General features: G+C 39.5%; 3 protein-coding genes and 1 long non-coding RNA gene across 5 annotated transcripts; 2 read left to right on the plus strand and 2 right to left on the minus strand.

Moving 5' to 3' along the window:
• Positions 1–295: 295 nt before the first annotated feature.
• LOC119082563 (mRNA (2'-O-methyladenosine-N(6)-)-methyltransferase-like) lies at positions 296–4,515 on the minus strand. The gene is made up of 6 exons (XM_037192089.1): positions 4,189–4,515; positions 2,363–3,720; positions 2,023–2,303; positions 1,828–1,953; positions 1,274–1,417; positions 296–1,193 (listed from the first exon to the last, which is right to left on the minus strand). Exons 2-6 carry the CDS (start codon positions 3,689–3,691, stop codon positions 971–973), a joined length of 2,103 nt encoding a protein of 700 aa, XP_037047984.1. The 5' UTR covers positions 3,692–3,720; positions 4,189–4,515; the 3' UTR covers positions 296–970.
• Positions 4,516–6,717: 2,202 nt separating this feature from the next.
• LOC119082564 (trafficking protein particle complex subunit 12) lies at positions 6,718–9,097 on the plus strand. 2 transcript variants are annotated; one of them, XM_037192092.1, is made up of 11 exons: positions 6,718–7,201; positions 7,266–7,333; positions 7,393–7,503; positions 7,566–7,685; positions 7,742–7,960; positions 8,023–8,166; positions 8,228–8,326; positions 8,385–8,557; positions 8,632–8,758; positions 8,813–8,816; positions 8,853–9,097. In XM_037192092.1, the coding sequence occupies exons 1-11, from the start codon at positions 7,123–7,125 to the stop codon at positions 9,077–9,079; spliced, it is 1,371 nt and encodes a 456-aa protein (XP_037047987.1). In that variant the 5' UTR covers positions 6,718–7,122; the 3' UTR covers positions 9,080–9,097. The 2 variants fall into 2 exon arrangements, with proteins under 2 accessions (XP_037047987.1, XP_037047985.1); XM_037192090.1 differs by having other exon boundaries at positions 6,718–6,867; positions 6,934–7,201; positions 8,813–9,097.
• Positions 9,098–10,783: 1,686 nt separating this feature from the next.
• Positions 10,784–12,652, minus strand: LOC119082528. The gene is made up of 2 exons (XM_037192041.1): positions 12,440–12,652; positions 10,784–11,858 (listed from the first exon to the last, which is right to left on the minus strand). The coding sequence occupies exon 2, from the start codon at positions 11,825–11,827 to the stop codon at positions 10,784–10,786; it is 1,044 nt and encodes a 347-aa protein (XP_037047936.1). The 5' UTR covers positions 11,828–11,858; positions 12,440–12,652.
• A 1,322-nt stretch (positions 12,653–13,974) lies between these two features.
• LOC119082566 lies at positions 13,975–14,584 on the plus strand. The gene is made up of 3 exons (XR_005088660.1): positions 13,975–14,041; positions 14,116–14,242; positions 14,307–14,584. It is a non-coding gene; the product is annotated as an uncharacterized LOC119082566 (long non-coding RNA).
• Positions 14,585–21,890: the final 7,306 nt, after the last annotated feature.

Genomic DNA, 21,890 nt, shown 5'->3' on the forward strand with positions numbered 1-21,890 from the left:
CCACTAGAGATCTTCAAATATTGAAGCAATTTTCTTTTCACAGATAAATCACTGCATTCGCCAGTCCCACCAACAGAATTGGCAAAACAAAGGTACAATAAAATAAAAACCGACAAACGAATTTCGTTTTAGGAAAGTTTTTACTATTTTTAAAATAGAAATAAAATAAAAATTCAATTGATTAACGGCTTCATATAAATAAAAAATATATAAAAAAAAAATCTCTTCTTAAACGATATTAAAGGAGGTTCCAAGGTTGACGATGCGAAACCGCTAAAACGTTAAGTTGTGGTCGTAAATCTGTGACCTAAGATTACACATTTTGAAAGACATTCACTGGATTTTTCGTCGTGTTTTTGATTTAAATTTTATACAATCGCTCGGCCATCTGTTACTCAAAATGAGCAGAATGAGCGCAGCTGTTGACTTGGATAAAGCAGAAGTGTTGCCCACACAGCTCACAGCTTTTATTGATAGTTAGTCAATAACATTGAACAGTTGTCCAGTTAAGGTAGGCCTTCCGGCAATGAAAGCACTGACAGACGTTAATTGTTAGAGTAAAGGGTCCAAGACCGAAATGTCAACAGAGCACAGAATACAGAAACTGCACCGGTCACTTTATGGCTCATATTTGAATCACAACCTTGGGACACAATTTCGCGTTAAATTTCCGAATAAAATGAAAATTTGGTTATTACGGCTGTGGATATGCGAAACATCACGTGCGCATGATTAGTGAAATTGTTTCTTTGTTTATGAAATTGAACGTCACTTTTTTGTGTGTGTAGGACCTAAACGGGTGTAAAAAGGACTCCAACTAGAACACAGTAGATATTTTAAATAAATATGGCAGCGTGTGTGTGTGTGTGTATGTTGTGTATATGTGTGTGTGTGTATGGGAACCGGAAGCATCATTCTTACGTTCACTATTATAAACAACCCGAAATTTTCTCTACCCACACCCACTACACTAAATTGATGTCGGCGTCTTTGGTTCCTGTACATCGGGAACGGCATCATGTTGTTGACTCAATTGCTGCTGCAGTCGTTCGCGTTCTTTCTCTCGCACCGGACGAAACGCTTCCAGCAGGGCGTCGACACGGCTTTCGGTCGGACCCCATCGTGAGAATCCGCTGTTGTTCTGCAGCCATACGACCATTGTGCCGTGAATGCATTTGATGTAAATGTCCGATCTAAAAGATTTTGTTTTGAATGCGATTTTTAGTAAGTTTGTTGTACTGGCAGCCGGTGTGCAATAAGTTCAAACATTTACTTGGGTAAGACATGTTGATATCCATGACGGAATTCGTGTGCCATTCCTGGTACGACGACTGATTTTCTCTTGAAATGACTTTCTTCTATCCGATTCAAACACTGTAGCGGCGGTTCTTTCCATTCTGGTAGGAAAACAATAAAACTGAAAAAGAAATGGTTTGGATGTAGTGATGGTCCATTAGACGGTGCTTGTTGGAAGATGTCGCGTTTGAAGGCAACTAATGAAAATCTACGGTAGAATTGCGAGAGCGAAGCTACTCAAGAAGCTACTGTTCGCTCTTAATTTTAGTATTGACTGGGACAGGTCAGGTATTGGAATGTATGCTTTTCTCTCAATTTAGTTGAAGATACATCAAAAAGTCTCCGCAAAGATTGTGTGGAGGTGGAACCCTTTTGAAAAATATTCTTGTGGACTTGCGGAAGTAACGACCTGATTTAAAGGAACTTTCGGGAGTAGATTCAGAGTCAAGCTTAAGTGATGTGTGGAAAGTCCTCTCAGCGCAGCCTCAAATTTCACTTTCGAAAATTATTCACACAGAAAATCTCACTCACCTTAAAGGTTCATGCGAATCCGTCAGCAGCCTGTCAATGTGTTGTAACGTTGCGTCAATCAGTTCTTCACAGTAAGGCGGATTCAGTTGAAACGATCCAGACACAGGCTTAAACTCTAAAAACGGACTGCAACAACCGAAAACGAAAAAGGTTTGTTATTACACATTCCGCTCCAATTAATCGGCAACAATTTACCCCCTTGAACCGAAATACGAGTCCACGTCGTAAAACGCCGAACAATATTGGCGAAAATAGCAGTTCATCGGGCTCGCGAAGCATTCGAACGATACACCGAAATGTCGCTGTAAACATTCGAATACACTGACTGGTAGCGCTGCCTGCGTTGCCTCACACTCTTGTGACGTTGTCGTTAAGTTGCCCAGAAATGATTGATAACGTTTCAGCAAACACCAGACGCGAGCGATGAACAAGTCAAATTTTTTGTCGTCGTAGCAATTGTATCGGTACAGTTGTTCCTGTAAGATCAGTGAAATGACGAAATTTGAAACTCCCGAGCTATCATTGCCAGACTTACCAATTTCTGTAGATGTGTTAAGTTGATTGACTGTACATCCGGTTGTGACATAAACGCATGGGTGTACTTGATTTCCATTTGATCACGATTGGGATTGGGAGTGTACTCGACGAGTGGCATTCGTGGAGAAGGAACCGAAAATTGGACAGAATAGCACCACACCTTCCGCAGAACTGGTGGCGCAGGTGGTAGCGTTGGTTCATGTATTCCATTGTCTTTAAGTAGCTGAATGTGTCGATCGCGAATCTTGCGCGCATTCTCTGCCGATAGGTGATAGATTTTGACGCATAACGCTTCGACATTTGACTTAACCGTTTCAATTAGGTGAGGTTCACACTGACGTTTTAGATGACTCAATCGATCCTGAAAGTCTTCATAGCTAGCACCGACCGTTCGTCGTAGCCATTGAAAGGTTTCCTCTGCATTCCATTTCACTATTTTTTTACTTTCTGCCTTAGCTGATTGCGATTCGATTATGTGCTTAGCTGCTTCAGCGTATTTAGAGAGTTGCTTGCGTGCGTCGCCAGTAAATTTTGGTTTAACAATTTTTAGTGGAATATCGTTCATAATCTCTCTGTACATCGACGGGGAGATTTCAGGTACACAATGACTGGGAAGCAGCGGATCAAATCCACGATCGATAACCTTTCGTTCCATAAGCCATCTGTTGAATGACTCACGCGGCGATTTGATATTCTGTCGACGCATACACAGATCCTCGTACGTTTTGATCAATTTGACAACGTATGCGGCGCGCATAGCTTCGATTTCCGGATGCGGATGCGGCAGAAGAGTCGGCGGACGTTCAACGATTAGCACATTCGTCGGAACTTCCAGATCCCATGGACCAGTTAACACAAATTTCTTCAGCGGAGGTGCATTCGGATTATTATGGCCGGGACTGGTTGTGTCCTCGGACGCTCTCCGTTTCAGCGTCGAAGTGTGCGGCGACGGAGACGGTGTTTGTGGTCCATTCTGACCGGTGTTGCAGATTCCCAGCGGATCTGTCAACGGATCGAACCGATTCGATGATGGCATCTCCCACAGAGATTCACCGCTGACTTTGTTCCAGAAGTACGGCCGATTTTCGCGTTTCGACCAGTATTTACGCCATCCCTGATTGACCAGGTCGTGACTGAGCTCCTCCGAATAGATGGGCACGGAACCGGGCGTATGTGCAATGTCCAAGTGCGATGACTTATTGGGTGTTGTGGGTGGTGCAATATTATTAATAGGCAACAAATCTGTTTGTACTTGTGGTGCTACTAATTGATCCCATGCTGATGGACCGGGATGGCTGTCTTTAACATTGCTTCCGAGTTCATTCATGGTCGATTCGGAACCGCTTACAGCGTGGACTGAAAAATATGAAAAAAGAACTTTAATTTCTGGTGCTGTTGGGTATACAATTGGAACCTCAACACATCAATGGTCTGTGTAGTCATATGGGAATATGATGCATGTTTATATGTTACGTAAGCCCAACCAACCAACTCATTTTTTATTCAATACCTTCATCTACCTATCCGTATTTAGTACAAAATTTCAACCCAAAAAAATCCTAAATTTCCAACAAGAAATTTTCAAAAATTGCCATTCCAATCGGCGGAGTAAAACAAAATCTAAAAATCGGACAAGAAACAAATTGCAATCATAAAACGTGCTAACTAAACGAATTGTACAACAAAAATCATTCATGACTGTAGCGTTCCGATATGTAATTTGACTCGAAATGATTTAAAAAAAAAAAAAAAAATCCGAGATCCTGTAGACCCCTTACATCGCGGCAGTTAGCTCGCGACTGAAAACAAATTTTTTTTTTTTACCTAAAGTCAACTGTGCATGAAAAACCACTGCCAAAATTATATTCTTTACGCCTCGGACTTATATTGTTTACAAACTTATGTTTGTGAAAGCAAAACACCCAGTGTTCGAACTAAGTGTTTGTCGATGGTGCAACTTTCCGTTCATTAATGGCAAATTAATGCCCAAATCAAATGCACTTCATCAATTCACATTAAAACACAATGAACGTAAGATTTTGCTCAGGTTTTAATTCAAAAATTCGTTACGTTTTATTAAATATTCGATTTTTTACGGACGATTTTAAAAATCCACCTTCTACGCCATTTGCAATATGTGTTCTAAACTTGTGAATAAAAGCAACGAGCAACGTTGTATATTTCGTCCATCGTCGATCGAGAGACCCGCACGAATCACCGACTGAATTAGTGCGGTCAAAATCTACGCAATTTATGGCAATCGAAAACGGGCGGTGGACTTTTTTTGTGACGGAACGCTGTCATTTTTAAATATTACTGGATGTCCATTAGGCCTGTTCATTTTTGAGAAATAGTCTCAAATTCATCTGGCATGGTGTCTATCTGGTCCGGAAGGCTAAAATATTGGACCCGTATTTGTTTTTAGAATTTTAAAAAATAGTTTAGATCTGGGGAGCGAAGCATTTGTTCAAATGTACGAAAGCGTTGGTTAGAAGAGAGGAGAATGATGGTAAATATCTTTTTTACTCTTCTAACCAACGCATTCGTACATATGAACAAATGCTTCGCTCCCCAGATCTAAACTATTTTTTTAAATTCTAAAAAAAATACGGGTCGAATATTTTAGCCTTCCGGACCAGATAGACACCATGCCAGATGAATTTGAGACTATTTCTCTAAAATGAACAGGCCTAATGTCCATGTAATTTTTCCAATTAGATTAGGTTTGTTCCAAATAACTGTAAACGCGATTTTTGACAACCCGCACCACGACGATTTCATCCACAGACGACATAACCTTTGTTTTTTGCATAAATATTGAGGCGCCGTATACTTATAGTGACAGTTTTCAAAAAAATTTACTTATTGAAGCTGCTTCGCGCTCATTTCGGCAGCTCATTTTTCATGAGATATTGTTTAGGTTATGTTGTCTATGGATGAAATTTGACAATTCGTATGGCATTGGAACAGACCTATGAGCGTCTGTTCCAAGGTTATTTCAGCTGTCAAAACGTCTTCCATAGAAACATGACCAAAATATGATTGTTGACGAAATGTTGACGTTATGGCCCAAGTGAATGCTCTTGCTCGTTTTCGGCTTATCAAAAATCGTTTTTACGGCAAAAGAAATAGTTATTTGGATCACAAGGGACGAAAGTAAAGAAATTTAACCGTGTGCGAGAGTTGCTGCCCGCGCCGAAGGCAAGGGCCGCAATCGCACAGGTTGAATTTCTTTACGTCGTCCCGTGTGATCCACATAACTTTTTATCACGAGAACTACGAAAATTGTAATTGAGGCACATAAACTCGAAGAAATGCGTTATCGTATGATGAACTAAACCAAAATATGCTGACATTTGCGGGGGTCCAGGGGGCGGCAGCCCCCTGGTATAAGAAAATATTAATATTATCAACCATCACAACAATCAGACGTAAAAACAACAACAATATCCTTTGAATTATTCGTCATCAACTTTGTATGTTAACATTAATCAGAGCACTGGCGCACGGTTTGTTCAATATTGATCAAAGTAAACATCTTGACAAGATTTGACTTTCGCATTATGTACATCGACTTTCGCATTATGTACATCGACTTTCGCATTATGTACATCGACTTTCGCATTATGTACATAGACTTTCGTATTATGTATTAACCGATTTCGATACATAACTTGCATTTTTTTACTTTCGCTTCCCGTTTGGGAACCGAAAATTACAATTTTCGTAGTTCGTGTGATGAAAAGAGTTTTGACAGACCGAATACAACCGACCGTCAACCACTGAAGCAAACATAAACGCAACTGAAACAAATTATTTCGTTAAAACTTCTAAGTGAGGTTATGTTGCTTTCTTTGTTGATGACTATTAAAATTTTCAACGACCTTGGAACAGACTGATGGACCTGTTAGTCTGCCAATTTCACAAATATATTTCCATAAGGGAATTCTAGTACATCCATCATTTGAACATTTTTTGCTAACTTTTGGCAAAAAACTGAGCTACTGACTCTAGTCGGTGATTCCACATTGTATTCACATCTTTAAGAAGTCAATGCAGCTGAGTTGCCTTGAACGAGCTAATTGAATGAAATGGTCTCAAATCCGAGGAATCTTATTGTAAAAAGCCTGCAATATCTTAGAGCATATGAGGGAAACACCATCTCGGGCTATGATGTAACATGACTAGACGAATTCCATAGTACCTGCTGAATTGTACGAGCATCTAAATTGCATAAATGTTCACACTAGCGCCACATATCGGCTCACTTACACATTCACAACAATTCCCCTCCACTACTTGTTCTTATGTTTAAAATCCACTGAACATTTTAGCACAGAGGTTTACAGTGCGGAGTGTTTCGTTTTGGCTGACAGTGATGTGTGATGAGAGGCTTTTGACAGTTTATGTGTTTGGCCTAACGGGCCTAACCAACCCAAAGATTAGCGGAATGAGCAAGGTTTTTGTTAATCATTTGGGACTGCCTCTTTCACCTTTCCTTAAGTGACTGTCACCCATCTTTCTGTCAACGAATTTAATAATTTCAATTGACACTACCGGACTCAACAGGGAACGCTGCCTTGTAAACCTATACCAAAAGAAGAGAGGAACGTCATCGTCCATCAACTTTTTTTTTGTTTTGATATCAGAAAAGTGTAGGAAACGTCGAATCGTTAGTTTTCCGTGATCCTCTCTTAGTGAAAAACCGTAGACAATATCAAGAAATAGAGAATTCTAGCGCAATAAATTTTAGATAAAATGACAACCCCGAACTTAAGTCAATACTTTACCAATGATCCGCCCAGTTTATTTGATCAATTAAGTGGCACAACTGACTGTGAGTTGATAAACCCGCAGCTATAACACAGGTCCTACCTTAAACATATCCATTTTCTCAACAGCCCATTCGAACACGTCAATGGATGTTAACTACGGAGTCAATGAAGCAGTTGATATGACTTCGAATCAGGTATGTCACACGTAAGAGAGCCCCTCAGCTCAACTCATCCCGATAAATGTATTATGTAGAAAGAAATCAAAGTACCAGACGATGTGAAGGATAAGTGGGCACCTCCACACACTGAACCTGGTATCCCACCATTATTAACAATGCCTGGCGTACAGTCACCCAACGATCTGGTAAATTTCTTAGCTTCAAATTTTCGAAACTTTATTTTTATCGAATTCCATTTCGACTGTAGTCGGACCCTATACGTGACGCTGTCAATTATTTGCTGGGCGAAACTGAGGCGAAGCAAAGGAAAGTTTTGTCAGCAGAAGATGTGACTCAGGACGAACGTGGTCTACGACAATTGATTGAGGTGAATTTGATTCTGCAACTTTCCGTCCCACCTCCAAAAACCGAATTGCCTTTCAGTGTGGATGCTTTCGATCCGCTGTAAATTTAACCGGACGACTGCTTACGATATACGGCCAAGGACAAGGACGTGCCGGTCAACCAGCCAAACATACAACTCATTCGTTGCAGTTGTGGTTCACTAGATGCGCCCTGTTGGTGAAATTAGGTCAGTACGACCTTTGTCAATTCGAGTCGGAGCCGTTCGGATCTTTAACGCGACCGGACATTTACTTCGAGGTAATTGAATCGTCTGCTTCCATCACATCGGGATAAAATGTCAATGAGAGTTATCGTTTCAGTTCTATCCGGAAATGTATCCGAATCGAAAGGGCTCGATGGCATCGTTTTCCTTCCGTTTACTCTTGGCTGAACTACCGTCGTATTTAGGACAACCGAAGACCGCGATCGATAAACTAACTGAACTATCGCTGATTTCGGCAGAGGTAAAAGAATCAGCGTACGTAGCGTACTTACCGGTGCTAATCTCATTGTGTTCTCAATCAGATAAAAGACTTCTACGGAAAGGAGCAGCCCGAATCGTTTGAATTTTGGCAGCAGAGAGAGAACCGTGTAATTCATTCCCTGGTCAACTGTGCTCTGACGGTAAATTCTCTGCACATACCCTAACCAATGTCATTAGCAAAACTGAGCTGCATTTCAGATGAAAGACTTTAGCCTCGCTGATCACTTAATGGACAAAATGACGAAGCAACCAAACTTACAAAATGATCGGAAACGCGCACTGTACTCGGCTTGGGGACGTATTTATCTGCAGTGCGGAGATGTGTTTGGAGCGGAACAGAAATTTTTGGAGTCTCGACGGTCTAAGGAGTCGTAAGTTGATTTCATATGCAGTGCACTCTGCATTGGCCGCACATCCTTTCACAAATCATTTTCTTCGTTCAAAGAAATTCCACCGCAGATTTGCGAGATTTGATCGACAGAGGCCTGATAGCAGTAGCACAAAATGATTTCCAAACCGCATTTGGATTCTTTGAAAATGCATTGAAATTGGAACAAACACCGAACACTATGGTAAACCGATATGCCCACGAGCAGCGGAATTCTCACTAATCATTTCACTTTCAGTTGCTCAACAACATGGGTGTTTGCAAACTGTATTCCGGTAAGCTGAAAGATGCAATCGCGTTGTTTGAACGTGCCGTGATATCGAATCCGCAGAAAGGCTTGAACGAGAGTCTTCTGTTGAATTTGTCAACGCTGTACGAATTGGAGTCGAGCAATGATGTGATCAAGAAATTGGCACTGTTGAAGCAGATAAATCGACACAAGAACGATTTGAATATCAATTTGGAGTATTGTCTTAAACTGCAAACGGGAAATAAAGTTTATTAGGAAATTGAAAATGAAAAACGCATCGTTTTGTGATAAAGCCTATCATCGACTGTACTTCTATTCCACCCAATGATCAACGGGAAAATGTATAAAATGAGGAGAAGGTAAGGACTTTGGAGTGACAGAACATGCAGCAAGATAGATCGCTTGATCTGGGTTGGTTACATAATCGTATCGTTCCGAAAGCGGACGTATTTTCAGTGGAATTTTTCATATGTGCCTAGAAAGGTATTGGTCGCAAGAAGCCAAACCACTTTTTAAAAAATTCATCGACGCTTGTGTCGATAGTGGGAGGTGATCCACGATTACCCATGAATTCCAGACTAGTTTTTGAAGACGATAAATCGAAAACCTGAATTGTTATACAAGTCGTTAGAGTATGCAGGTCGGAACGGGTTTAATTCAGGTCATGCCAAATAAACCACGCTTTGTGTTAAGTATGGTTTCCACTCAACAAAAAGTACTCCGTGTGAGAGCCGTGAAAGAGCGAGTTGTCAAGTAAACAGAGCAAAAATTCAATTTTGTCTCTCACACGGAGGAGTACTTTTTTGGCAAGTGGAACTCAAACCTTTGTGGTTTTAAGCTGTATCAGTGCTACAGAGGAGAAGTTATTGTACCTTCAATCTGAAATTGACCTTTGGTGGATCGATTTTTTCAGCCCAAGTGGACAAGAAAGGAATTCACGGCATGTCCTGTAAATATAGTGCTGGAAGACACGCCTGTCACAGCGACATGAACAACATTTTGGCAAATTTTCAGATACAGTGGAAAAAGAGCAGATGGCGTTACTTTGATCCCATGGTACAATGGTAAAATGCGCCTTCATACGTACATTCTTCATCGTTAAGAACTGGCAGTGTGGCTCGACGAGGAGCAACAGAAAAATGTAATGACAACAAAAAAATCGTTGAAGATAATTACATCTTTTTACCTTTTTCATGTGTAACACTGGGACCATGGTGCGCGGAGGCTTTGGACTTTATTGGAAAATTGGGAAATCTTCTTAAAATGTCAACAGGAGAACCACGATCAAAGCAATACCTGACGCAACGCATAAGCCTCGCAATACAAAGGACAAATGCTGTCCGTATAATGGGAACATTTGTAAACGATGAACAGTTGGATGAAATATTTTATATTTTATCAAACGATGTTTAATTTTAAGTTTTTTTTGTTTGATTTTATTAAAAATACTTTTCATTTTTGGGATGCTATGCCATTATAGCGATCTCATAAAAAATTTTCTAATAAAAGAGAAACGGAATGCCACGTAGTGGCCTTGCTTGTTGTAGGCAGATACCGAAAACTCGGTTTTGTTGAAAGAGCACGGAAATGTACAACTTTAACAAAATATAGCTGGATGGTGATCACGGGTTAATTCTGGATCGATTATATACCCAGGCCACTCAGACAACTCAGAATTTTGATCGACTTTTCCAGGAGGATGCAGACAACCAAGCATGTGTACTTTTTAGCATTCTCTGTGGAAACCTTTGGCTAATTTAGCGACGAGAATAATCAATTCAAAAATATTTTTCTACAATTTTGTAATTCAATTTTTTAATTAAAAAAAACCTTGTCAAATACTTTGCCATTGAAAATGCCAACGATTTGTTGGAGAAATATTTGGTAAAACAAAGAAACAAACTGAGCTCACGAATAAACAAACAAAAACTTTGTCCGTGTCTTACAATTTTAGTTTGGTCACTGATTGTCTTGAATTTTAACACTTTGCGCTTCCTTTTCCATTTTTTTGATAATTCCCTTCGAAAATCCGCGCTCTTTTCCGGTGTTCCTCACTGCGTCTACAAAATTTTGTTTGGAAGCTATCGATCGAATGAATTTTGAAAATTTATTAATGTTTTCACGTAACAGATCTGCTGCCTTGGGACCACTTAGATTTGGGAGTTTCATCGCTGTGGACGTCCACATAGCTGCTGCAAGGAAATCAACTGGCAGCTTTGCAAAGGAATCTTCCAGTGATTCCATTTCAGTTAGGCTGACTTCCTCTGATACAGTCAGTCGTGCTTGTGCTTGGTTTCTCCGAAACAGGAACCTCTGTTCGAGTTCATTGTATTTTGTAACCATAAACTTAAACGATCTCGTCAATTCATCGACTTTGGCTTCCAAATTATCGATTTTCGTTTTGATTTCGATGTTTTCGGCCTCCAAATTATCGATTTTCGTTTTGATTTCGATGTTTTCGGCCTCCAAATTATCGATTTTCGTTTTGATTTCGATGTTTTCGGCCTCCAAATTATCGATTTTCGTTTTGATTTCGATGTTTTCGGCCTCCAAATTATCGATTTTCGTTTGCATTGTCCCATTCTCGGCCTTGATTTCGATGTTTTCGGATTTTAATTTTAAATTTCCCTCTTTCAGCACATTTATTTCAGATCGAATTTTAAAATTCACGTCTTCATTGTTCTGCGGATCTGTCGACAGATCGAAGCGATTCGATGATGGCATCTCCCACAGAGATTCACCACTGACTTTGTTCCAGAAATACGGTTGATTTTCGGTTTTCGACCAGTATTTACGCCATCCCTGATTGACCAGATCGTGACTGAGCTCCTCCGAATCGATGGGTACGGAACCGGGCGTGCGTGCAATGTCCAAATGCGATGACTTGTCGGGTGTTGTGGGTGGTGCAATAATAGTAATAGGCAACAGATCTGTTTGTACTTGTGGTGCTACTAATTGATCCAATGGTGATGGACCGGGATGGCTGTCTCCGAGTTCATTCATGGTTGGTTCGGAACCGCTTAAAGTGTGGACTGAAAAATATAAAAAAAATCAAATTAGCAAGTTCCGGTGCTGTATACCCAAATTGGAACCACCATTGGAACATCATTGGTCAGTGTACATATGGGAATATGATGCATGTTTATATGTTACGTAAGCCCAACCAACCAACTCATTTTGTATTCAATTCTTTCATCTTCCCTATCCATTTATAGTACAAAATTTCAATCCAAAAAAATTCTAAATTTCCAACAAGAAATTTTCTAAAATTGCCATTCCAATCAAAGGCATAAAACAAAATCTAAAAATCGGACTAGAAACAAATTACAATCATAAAACGTGCTAACTAAACGAATTGTACAACAAAAATCATTCATGACCGGCCATGGAAATAATGCGGTATCCTGGATAACGGGAAATCGAAAAAATCAGCGGGAAATGTCAGGAAGTCTGTTCCATGTTTTTGATTACCGGGAAGAAAACATTATTTCCATGCCCGTTCATGACTGAAGCGTTCCGATTTGTAATTTGACTCGAAATGATTTTTAAAAAAATTCCGAGTTTTTGATCCTAGGGATCTAGGGATGAAAACAAAAAATTTGTTTACCTAAATTCAACTGTGATGAAAACTACCGCCAAAATTATATTTTTCACGCCTCGAAATGTAAAATTAATGCCCAAGTCAAATGCACTTCATCAATTCACATTAAAACACAATGAACGTAAGATTTTGCCCAGGTTTTAATTCAAAAATTCGTTACGTTTTATTAAATATTCGATTTTTTACGGACGATTTTAAAAATCCACCTTCTAACGCCGGTTGCAATATGTGTTCTAAACTTGTGAATAAAAGCAACGAGCAACGATGTATATTTCGTCCATCGTCGATCGAGAGACCCGCACGAATCACGTCTGAATTCACCTAGTCGGTTGGCCTGTAGAGGCGCCACATTTTTTTTATAGTACTTCAATCTCACTGGACTATTTTTGTGTGTAACAACTTCACATTGATTCATTCCCATTAAATGTCAAAGCAGTGAAGTTTGTTCATGAAAAAATAATAGGTCTGTTCCAAGGTCATTTCGAAATGTCAAATTTCATCCACAGAAGGCAACTTAACCTCAACTTTCAGGTTGACGAAAATTTTAACGGAAAATTTACAAAGACATTTATTGACGTTTAGGTTATGTTCACCTCTTCGTTATGTTCTTATCTTCGTGTTGTCAAAGTTCGGGTTTACAGTTATTTGGAACAAACCTATAGATCTCTTCGTTTGGTGAAACTGATGACGGAAACGTGAGGAATGGTGGGGAAAAGTGTGCAAACTAATCGAAACCAACTTCATAATTTCACATAGTAATGAATAAGTGAATGCGTCCAATTCTTTGAAATGAATGCAAATGAACTAAATACGGGGAATTCCCTTAGAAGCAAAGTTGGTTGTCAGTAGTTTGCACACAAAACCGAACCGTCGATCGTCACGCCAGCGGTCATTTTAGTGATTTATTCAGTGACAGCAGTATTTTTATGAAGAAAAGTACTAAATTGTAATAGATTTTACCCTTAGTTTCCAAACTTCACGGAGTACTTTTTTTGGTAAGTGGCACACCGTGAAGAGATTTTATGTGTGTTCTCGTACATCCATCAATTGAACATTGTTTGCTTATTTTTGGCAAAAAACTAAACCGCTGACCCCCAGTCGGTTGAATAGGCTCCAAATATGGGGAATTTCATTAAAAAGCCTGCAATGTCTTACAGCATATGAGGAAAATACCAAGGTTCTGAAAGAACAGGTTAAGACACTTACGAAGGCGGGTGAAACACAAATCTTGACAATTTAGACATGTATATTGTTTGAAAAGTCCTTAGAGTAATTACTCTAAGGAAAAGTCAACTTGAAAACAATTTTTTTTTGTTAAGTTTAAATCGTCATATAAAATTTTCCAAACCTAGTTGGCGCTACCAGGAAAATTTTGATTCCACCGACTTCGTGATCAACTCGAAAGTGTCTTACATGACTAGACGAATTCCATAGTACCTGCTGAATTGTACGAGCATCTAAATTGCATAATAGCGCCACATATCGGCTCACTTACACATTCACAACACTTCCCCTCAACTACTTTTTCTTATGTTTAAAATCCACTGAACATTTTAGCACGGAGATGTGTTTGGAGCGGAACAGAAATTTTTGGAGTCTCGACGGTCTAAGGAGTCGTAAGTTGATTTCATATGCAGTGCACTCTGCATTGGACGCACATCCTTTCACAAATCATTTTCTTCGTTCAAAGAAATTCCACCGCAGATTGGCGAGATTTGATCGACAGAGGCCTGATAGCAGTAGCACAAAATGACTTCCAAACCGCATTCGGATTCTTCGACAATGCATTGAAATTGGAACAAACACCGAACACTATGGTAAACCGATATGCCCACGAGCAGCGGAACCATGAACCATTCTCACTAATCATTTCGCTTTCAGTTGCTCAACAATATGGGTGTTTGCAAACTGTATTCCGGTAAGCTGAAAGATGCAATTGCATTGTTTGAACGTGCCGTGATATCGAATCCGCAGAAAGGCTTGAACGAAAGCCTTCTGTTGAATTTGTCAACGCTGTACGAATTGGAGTCGAGCAATGATGTGATCAAGAAATTGGCACTGTTGAAGCAGATAAATCGACACAAGAACGATTTGAACATCAATTTGGAGTATTGTCTTAAACTGCAAACGGGAAATAAAGTTTATTAGGAAATTGAAAATGAAAAACGCATCGTTTTGTGATAAAACCTATCATCGATAGTACTTCCATTTCACCCAATGATCAACGGGAAAATTTATAAAATGAGGAGAAGGTAAGGACTTTGGAGTGACAGAACCTGTAGTTTCATCTGGCTTGTTTACATAATCGTATGGCTATGAGGGATTCTATTCAAAAACAGCCTATCGAAAGCGGACGCATTTCCAGTGGAATTTGTTTTAATCAAAAGTCAACTTGCCTTAATTGAATGACCATTAACAGTACTAGGTCAACAGTCAACATTACTTAAATAAAGTTCCTCGTACAAGGGCCTAAACGATTGAGAAGATGGTCTGAAACATTTAGACTGTATTGACCCTTCATTGAACTTGAATCATTAGCTTAACGCTTGGCAAAACGACAAATGTGGTTGACTGAAAATTTCATTCTACAGTGGCGGTTGGTTGGTGTCAGCTTAGAGTTTTCAGTGGTTTTGAGGGAAAGGGAAGGGAAAGATTTTGCCGGAATGCGGAACGGTCATCATTTCATTGCATTCGTTGCATTCAAATTGTATAACTCGACACATGCTTTGTTCTAAGTGAAGGATGGGCAGCACTACATACCTTGTTCTAAATGAAGGATGGGTAACATTACATACCTTAGTCTTAAAAAAGGCGGGTAACGCAACATTCGTTTGTTCCTAATTTAGGAATGACTACACCACATACCTTGTTCTAAGTGAAGGATGGGTAACATAACATACCTTGTGTCTTAAAAAAGAACGGGTAACACTACTACACGCTTTGTTCTGAGTGAAGGATGGGCAACACCACATACCCTGTTCCATGTGATAAATGGGTAATACACTGAAACTTTTGAAGACTCTACCCAATGAAGTGGGTCACAACACTGACAAAGACATGATTAAAAACTATCATCACGACAAGAATCACTACATTGCTGTTAGCTGATGAGTTTTCCGGCCCGGTAGAGTTCCTTTTGTCAATTTACTTTACACGTCGCTACACTAATAACGTACCTTGTTCGAAGTCGAGGATAGGTAGCACTACATACCTTGTTCTAAGTGAAGGATGGGTAACATAACATACCTTGTGTCTCAAAAAAGAACTGGTAACACTACTACACTACACGCTTTGTTCTAAGTGAAGGATGGGCAACATCACATACCCTGTTCCATGTGATAGATGGGTAAAACACTTTTCTGATTAAACTCTGTCCAAGTTTGGGTCACTACACTAACTGAATCAGTATTCTGACAGAATCAGTACGTTGACAAAAGGAATTTTTTCGTTTTTTCGTTTTTTCGTTCTCCGTTTTTCTTTCTGTTTTCGTTTTTGTTTTTTTTTGTTTTTTCGTTGTCGGGTTTTTCTCCTTTTTGGATTAGTGGTCGTGCAGTTTTGTTAGTGTCAGTGTCAATGTTTTTAGTTTGTGTGTTTTTGCGGTTTTCTGTATTTTTATTTTGTGTGAAATTTGAGTGGTTTTTGTGTGAAGGCGAGTGGATTTTTTGTGTGGAAGCGAGTGAGGTGATCCGTGTATGAGCTGGTGGGGTGAGTGATTTTTAGTTTGTTTTTACGTAGGTTTTTTGTTCCGTGTTTGTTTTTTGATTGAAATGAATTTTCTCTTTGTTGAGCTACGTTTTGTGGGTACATTTTCGTAGTAGCTTCTCACTAAGTTTCGAAATTTCCATCGAAAGGTGGCAGAACTCTTATTGTATATTTTCAAATTACTAGTTCAATCAGAAAATTTACTGCTGTCTCGTGTAACGGACCAGTGGAAACGACTGAAGATGGTTAGACCACGCTAGCCTCTGACCGCCACTGGTTCCGGAGGTCGAAACAGCATTTTATCTCCACTTTCGCTTCACGCGATCCATGGGAAAGGGAAGAGTAATTGTGCTCTGTTTGTTTGTTTTGGTGATTGTTCTGCATATTAGATAACGCCACCCCTGGAGTTAGTCTGGCTTCCAGGTAAAATAAAGTTTTGTACCATTGGTCGATTACAATGATGATTAAGTGACTATTGTCATGAGTGGTGCTCTGGCACCTTTGCCTTCGCCATCTCGTTAGTTGGTGGCGGGTTTCTAATGTGTTAATCCATGAGTATTGGGCAACCATTGTGATCCACTTTGCAATAACGTTCTGGTTAAGAACGCAACGACTTAAATCTACACTGGTTTCTTCAATCTATAATTCGAAACTTAGAACGAGATACTGTCGACGAAAACGTGTATAAGGACAGAATAAATTCTGTCAACTTTTGGTCTGGAACGAAGCTGAACCACGCGTGGTGAAATCAAGTTTCTAACTCTCGAATAAGTGTTCTTGTTCCCTATGTGTTTATGGCCAAAAGAAAATATATTCCTAGTCCATAACACGGGTAGCAAGTAAGAGACGAAATATTCGAATTACGTAAAATTGTACGAAATGTGAATTTTACACAAACTGATGTCGGGACCACATTTTATTGTACGAAATACCTCTCTAGGTATGATTACTCTAAGGGTGTCAGTAAATGTACAGGACACGATCTGAGCAATTGCTAAAGATTCGAATCCCAATTTCGAACGGGTGATACGCAACAATTCGATTAAACCATTTAAAGGAATTAAACCAATTAACCAGGTCGATCGTTCTAAGTTGGATTACCAATAATAATTGTTCAACGATGTGTTGGTCCTCTCTAATCATGATGGTTAATCAGAGTGCGCACTCCTTCGAATTCCACAATTACCCATAAATTCCAGACTAGTTTTTGAAGACGATAAATCGAAGACCTGAATTGTTGTACAAGTTTTTTTGTTCTCTTTATTTAAATGTCCGAAAAAAAAGGCTGCTCACAATGATGCAGCCCGTAAAAAAGCGATCTTTTCAAAAGTCAAAAGTTACAAAACATAAAAATCATCTACTCTATCCGGTCCCAAAGTCCCCAAAATACACGCAGCGTTGCCTCTTTGTATCGCAATTGAAATTTTCTGCAATAAATAATCCATTGATCGCGGTTCCCCTGAAGTGGCCTTTATAATTTATAATTTCTCAATGAATTTCTTTGTTTCAGGTCCCATACAGACTAAAGTCTCGAAAGCTAGAGGAGTAAACAAATGATTTTCTTTTAAACGCTTATAATGATTGTGTTTAAATCTTTCTGCGTTATCCGCAATCGACCGCTGTTTCTTGCTAGATTCATTAATGTATGAAGGCGCCAATGTATCTCTTATGGTTACATCCCAAATAAGAGATTTCCCATGACTCCATGGAATCAGGGTCATTCCATCAGGTCTTTTACCATCATCTCTAGACATACCTGGCGGTTGTAACATGGTTGGAAATCCTGCTGAAGAAAATGCATGAGAAAAAACTTTGTTGACTTCATCATGCGCAGCAATTTTTTTAATTTTCATTTTGCATGATAAGCCGTGTAAGCCATCCTTTTAAACCATTCCACCACAAACACACTTATGTTCCTCGCATAAACCAGAACCTAAACGAAGACCAACAGCAATTCTAGCAGAGTTGTTATCCAATAGCAAACCCAATTGGCTCGATGGAACTACTTGCAACCACTTTGAAGATTCTTTGGTTGATGATGCAAGTAGTCTTGCACGAGCAACAGGTTCGCTGGAGTCAAACATCTCATCGAATTTACTCTTAATCATCGGCAGATCCCAATTCTTTTGCTTCTTCTTCTTCTCGTCACCTTCTGGAACAAAATCTCGAGGTATTTCCTCAATAAATTCCAAAACACTAGTTTCGATCACCTGAAAACTAAACTTTCTCAATATCTCACTCGACAGTTCTAAAGTAGAATAAACAGACGACAGATAAGCTGGCATCGCAATATCCTCAACTTTCCTAACACCTATACCTCCAAAGCTTAAAGGAAGAGAAGGCTGGTCCCAAGAAAAATCAGACATCTTCACATTCGCAATGGCTTCGAGAGTTGAACGGAAAATCTCGTCAACAGCTCTCAAGCGATCACCTAACAAAAACGCCTTCGAGGAACGCAACAAATAATTAAACCTACAACTACCGAGAGATTTCCTAAAAACACACAAAGCAGGATGAACATCCATCAAAGTTAAACGATCACACATCAACTTGATAGATTCAACTTTTGTTGAAAACATCCTTTCTAAACCTAACTCAAAAACAGGCGAGCCCAACATCTCCAACGAAGACTCATCAACCCGCTTAATCCCTGGTAACAATGACGAAATCTCAGAGTACATATGAGCCGCTTCACCTTCACTAGCACTCACAAAAAAGACTTCACACTTCTTAGCATTCAAAGGCAACCCTGACAAATCACAAAATTCTAAAATCTTCCTAATATCCCCCAATACTACAGAAAGCACGTCACCAATACTACCATCATCTAAATACCAACCATTCAACCTTGCATCTAATGAATGCGTCATCTTCATAATACCTATGCAGAAACCGGGAGGTCAACTTTATGAAGCAATTGAAAAGAAATAGGTCGGACCTATTAGGTATATGTCGTCAGCGCCCCCACCTTTTTGGGCTGGGGTTTTCGTTGCTGATTATTATGAGCTAGGTTTTGTGCTTTCGAATGATGCTACCCATGCCACATGGACACGACCTTGAACCAGTTGATTACGTATCACGATCATGGCAGACTGACGAGAAGGAATCTTGGGATGAATAGACCGATTTTTTACACAACAACATATTCAAGTAATGCCGAACAGAATGAGCCGCTAAATAGAATGCAAGATCATCACGACAAGTACTTTTCCGGTTGTGACATTTTTGATGATTCATTTCGGTCGTTCAAGAATTCGGTCATGAGCATTGGAATGAATATGGCGGTATTGGATCAGTAGTGACTGGAATGGAAAATGGTTATGAGATTTGAATTTTCTTTAAAGATTTCTGTTTAAGATTTGTAAATGATTGATATATTATTGGGTCGAAAGGCCTGTTTATTGATCAATAAACGAACGAATAAATAAATAAATAAATAAATAAAAAGTTTTGTGCTGCTCAGGCACCCGAGCACAAAATTACTTTCTATTCAAAACATGTCACTTTGTATGGTAGACCCCTAATATATCAACTACACCCAAAATACAATTGCAGGACTGAAATCTATACATTATGTGCTGACGATATCACCCCACCAATAGTTTAGTGCTGCCACCTGTGCCCAGCACAAAACTACTTTCTGCTCAAAACATGTCACTTTGTATGGTAGACCCCTAATATATCAACTTCACTCAAAATACAATTCTAGGACTAAAATGTACACATTGTGTGCTGACAATATCACCCCACCAATAGTTTAGTGCTGCCACCTGTGTCCAGCACAAAACTACTTTCTGCTCAAAACATGTCACTTTGTATGGTAGACCCCTAATATATCAACTACACCCAAAATACAATTCTAGGACTAAAATGTACACATTGTGTGCTGACAATATCACCCCACCAATAGTTTAGTGCTGCCACCTGTGTCCAGCACAAAACTACTTTCTGCTCAAAACATGTCACTTTGTATGGGAGACCTCTAATACATCAACTTTATTCAAAATACAATTGCAGGACTGAAATCTATACATTATGTGCTGACGATATCACCCCACCAATAGTTTAGTGCTGCCACCTGTGCCCAGCACAAAACTACTTTCTGGTCAAAAAACATGTCACTTTGCATGCATGGTAGACCCCTCACAATTCTCAGAGTTTGTCTTGCATGCAACAGAATTCTTGCACAATAGCCTGAGTCCATTGTGCATGTACCAAGAGGCTTGCACAATAGTCACAGTTCATTGTGCATGCATCACGATGCTTGCACAATAGTCAGAGTTCATTGTGCATGCATCTTGATGCTTGCACAATAGCCTGAGTCCATTGTGCATGTACCAAGAGGCTTGCACAATAGTCACAGTTCATTGTGCATGCATCACGATGCTTGCACAATAGTCAGAGTTCATTGTGCATGCATCTTGATGCTTGCACAATAGTCAGAATCCATTGTGCATGTGACAAAATGCTTGCACAATAGTCAGAGTTCATCGTGCATGCATCTCGATGCTTGCACAATAGTCAGAGTTCATTGTGCATGTGACAAAATGCTTGCACAATAGTCAGAGCTCATTGTGCATGCAACAGTAGGCTTGCACAATAGTCAAAGTTCATTGTGCATGCAACAGAATGCTTGCACAATAGCCTGAGTCCATTGTGCATGTAACAAGAGGATTTCACATTAGTCATTGTTTATGCATTCTGTTGTATGCATAATGAACTGATGAACTCTGAACAATGCAGAATCACAAACCTTTGAATGACCGTAAATAAAAACTTATTATTAAATATCTGTGACCTTGACCTACAATCAAGCTAACATATTTGCTATAAGCTATTTACCATGCATGCAAAGTGACATGTTTTGAGCAGAAAGTAGTTTTGTGCTGGGCACAGGTGGCAGCACTAAACTATTGGTGGGGTGATATCGTCAGCACATAATGTATAGATTTCAGTCCTGCAATTGTATTTTGAATAAAGTTGATATATTAGGGGTCTCCCATACAAAGTGACATGTTTTGAGCAGAAAGTAGTTTTGTGCTGGGCACAGGTGGCAGCACTAAACCATTGGTGGGGTGATATCGTCAGCACATAATGTATAGATTTCAGTCCTGCAATTGTATTTTGAATAAAGTTGATATATTAGAGGTCTCCCATACAAAGTGACATGTTTTGAGCAGAAAGTAGTTTTGTGCTGGGCACAGGTGGCAGCACTAAACTATTGGTGGGGTGATATCGTCAGCACATAATGTATAGATTTCAGTCCTGCAATTGTATTTTGAATAAAGTTGATATATTAGGGGTCTCCCATACAAAGTGACATGTTTTGAGCAGAAAGTAGTTTTGTGCTGGGCACAGGTGGCAGCACTAAACTATTGGTGGGGTGATATCGTCAGCACATAATGTATAGATTTCAGTCCTGCAATTGTATTTTGAATAAAGTTGATATATTAGAGGTCTCCCATACAAAGTGACATGTTTTGAGCAGAAAGTAGTTTTGTGCTGGGCACAGGTGGCTGCACTAAACTATTGGTGGAGTGATATCGTCAGCACATAATGTATAGATTTCAGTCCTGCAATTGTATTTTGAATAAAGTTGATATATTAGGGGTCTCCCATACAAAGTGACATGTTTTGAGCAGAAAGTAGTTTTGTGCTGGGCACAGGTGGCAGCACTAAACTATTGGTGGGGTGATATCGTCAGCACATAATGTATAGATTTCAGTCCTGCAATTGTATTTTGGGTGCAGTTGATATATTAGG

Source organism: Bradysia coprophila, unplaced genomic scaffold, assembly GCF_014529535.1.
Source record: "Bradysia coprophila strain Holo2 unplaced genomic scaffold, BU_Bcop_v1 contig_476, whole genome shotgun sequence".
NCBI lineage: Eukaryota > Metazoa > Arthropoda > Insecta > Diptera > Sciaridae > Bradysia > Bradysia coprophila.